The sequence below is a fragment of the Lycium barbarum genome, chromosome 8 (assembly GCF_019175385.1).
Source record: "Lycium barbarum isolate Lr01 chromosome 8, ASM1917538v2, whole genome shotgun sequence".
In the NCBI taxonomy this organism is placed as follows: domain Eukaryota; kingdom Viridiplantae; phylum Streptophyta; class Magnoliopsida; order Solanales; family Solanaceae; genus Lycium; species Lycium barbarum.
The window spans coordinates 115,634,070-115,636,822 of record NC_083344.1 but is presented as its reverse complement, the minus strand read 5'-3'; the positions used below and the strand labels follow the sequence as shown (position 1 = coordinate 115,636,822).

Genomic DNA, 2,753 nt, shown 5'->3' with positions numbered 1-2,753 from the left:
GAAGTTACTTTCATATGTTTGGTTACCATTAACATTTTTTCATCAAAATGGGACGCAAAAGTCATTTTCCTTACGACTATCTTAACTTAGCAATCTATCTTCTGTCTCATACAAGGGAAAATCCTGCAATAGCCCCAAATTGTGAATCAGCCCTTTGGTCTTAAGTTTCTCCACTTTTAATCAGGTCTACTTGTGCATGTAAGAAGTGCAATATGAACTAGGCTACTGAATTCAAGGTCTTCCCCCTAAACGACAATTACATTTTTTCCTTTCCCTTGTAACAAAGAGCAAAGAACAAAATGAAATAAATTATGAATTATGAATACAAATGCCAGCTGTAATAGTGCTTCTTCTACAGAGATGAAAACAAGGAACTACAAACTAAAACTACCACAATTTTCTTAAGGAACTTTAATTACTTCACTTATTGCTAACCATCTTGAATGACCAGTAATATTAACATGAGACAGTGCTCAGCCTTCTCACTGAACCTTCTACAACTCGGACATTTGCTTGCTGAACTCTACGAATCATTGTGGCAGCTTCATAATTAGCGTAATCTTCCAATATACTTTAACCAAACCTCTGACACACTCGAAAAGACAGCAGATGGTCGATCAGGTTAAAGAAATAGCTAATAGCTCATGTCATAGCTCTCTTAAATGAGGTGCCCACTTTAGTTCCAGATCTCAGGAATATGAACTAATTGAAGCATATCTAATTCTTGGTAGTGGCACTTATTTTTGTTTTTCTTTAAGAAATATGGATATCACAAAATATTGTACTGACCAAACTGAAGTCCCTGCAGAGTAACACTATGCATGCCATGTTCATGCAACTTTAGTCCATATGTCAAGAATCCCATATCTGCTTCTTGATTTGGCAAATTATACTCACATAAGGCTTTCGGTGGAGAAGGAACACATTTGTCCAGGGAACTGGAAGATGTATGATTCTCGGGCGAGGGAGATTTAATTTCTGTAAGATTGACAGTTGTGATATCATGTATGCTTGATCTTCTCTTATCTTTACCCCCGGACAGCTGCCTGATAAAGTACTTCTGAGCATGACTAGCTACTTGTGTTGGAGTTCTCGTGATCACAAAATTGCGAGAGATATTTCTCCAATCTCCTTTTCCATACTTCTTCAGCCCCAACAGAAATTGCCTGATCAAAATGTAGATAACAAATTCAAAATTTGCTTGAAACAGAAACATCTATAGAATAGAAAAAAAATTGATGAATTGCACTACTCTGCATTCCAAAAACATTTAGTTCTACTAAAAACAATAACCACATATAATACGTAGCAGTGAGACAATGTTATAGTTGATTTCTCAGACGGTCTCAAGTCTCAACTATTGATAATTATCTCAGAAAGTCACTTTTCTTTATGTTGTAACAGAAAAGTCACGCAACCAATTCAAGTTCGGTAGATATAACGTGAAATAATGAGTGACTTTTCTGTTACAAAACAAAGAAAAGTTACTTCCCGAGATAATTATGATCAGTTGAGTGACCGTTTGAGAAATCAACTCGACAATGTTAAATTATAAATTTTTTGTAACAATAATGACTAATTTTCTGATGCTAGCAGAATGAATCACCTGTGCTCTTCCTCAGTCCATGCTACTCCCTTTTTGCGTTCTTGTTCAGAAGATCGATTTCTCTTGCCAGATGGACCATAGAATTGCTTGTTGAAGTCGTGGAAGACGCCTTCTTCTTGATCATGATTGATCCACTCCAATGTGAATGAATTATTACTAGTTGTGTAGCCAGGTATTGGTACTAACCCTGCCTCTATATCACTAATATCTCCTACCAATTCTCTATACTGTTTGATAACATCATTCACAGTCTTTCCAGGGATCATAGCCGCTACATTATACCATCTATCCGGAGTCTCCTTATCGAATAAAGCGAGTGCATCCTCAAACCTCTTGTTCTCTTCAGCAGTCCATCTTGTTTCCTTGCTCTCCTCAAATAACCAATTTGAGTTTCTAAGAAATCCCATTTCCATGCTCATATTTTCTTGTTAACATACAAATACAAAATAATTAGCACAACCAGCTAGGAGAAGTGGCAGCCTAGTTGTGTTTTTCTTGGTAAAAATGATGAGAAGTGGGGTTTGTTTTTATGGCATCAAGAAGAAGCAATTGAAGGGAATCTGAATAAGTCTTTTTGAAAAGTATATAGTATAAGGTGAGGAATCTAGAAATGACCACCCAACTTTCCAAAGCCCAATCTCATATGTTGCAGCAGGTATCTCATATGTTGCAACAACTTACTTATATGTTGCAGCAAATATATATGTTACAACAACTTACTCATATGTTGCAACATATTCACGATATTGATCACATTGAACTCCTTTATTTATACTGAATAACATTGAATTCATTTGTTTATCACTAAATATGGTTGAATTAAGTACTTCACATCAAAACACTCTAATGATCACTCGATTTAGGAAGAATACACTTAGAATTGCCCATCTAATCCATGAAATTAAATTACATGAAATTACTATCTAATCCATTAAGGATATTAGTAGATATATATATATATATATATATTCATCACTAAATACCATTTATTTCCTTTGTTTAACACTAAATATGGGTGAATCAAGTAGTTTGCATCAAATTACTCTAATGATCACTCGATTTAGTGCATACTGACTTAGTAGATCATCTTTCCTGACTCAAAATACATCAAATTGATTAAGTATTATACATTGATCACTATATATCG

At 34.8% G+C, this 2,753-nt stretch overlaps 1 protein-coding gene across 1 annotated transcript; it reads right to left on the bottom strand.

Annotated features, from left to right (window-relative positions):
• Positions 1-292: 292 nt before the first annotated feature.
• LOC132605317 (transcription factor DIVARICATA-like) lies at positions 293-2,237 on the bottom strand. Its single transcript, XM_060318503.1, has 2 exons — positions 1,607-2,237; positions 293-1,166 (listed from the first exon to the last, which is right to left on the bottom strand). Exons 1-2 carry the CDS (start codon positions 2,023-2,025, stop codon positions 770-772), a joined length of 816 nt encoding a protein of 271 aa, XP_060174486.1. The 5' UTR covers positions 2,026-2,237; the 3' UTR covers positions 293-769.
• Positions 2,238-2,753: the final 516 nt, after the last annotated feature.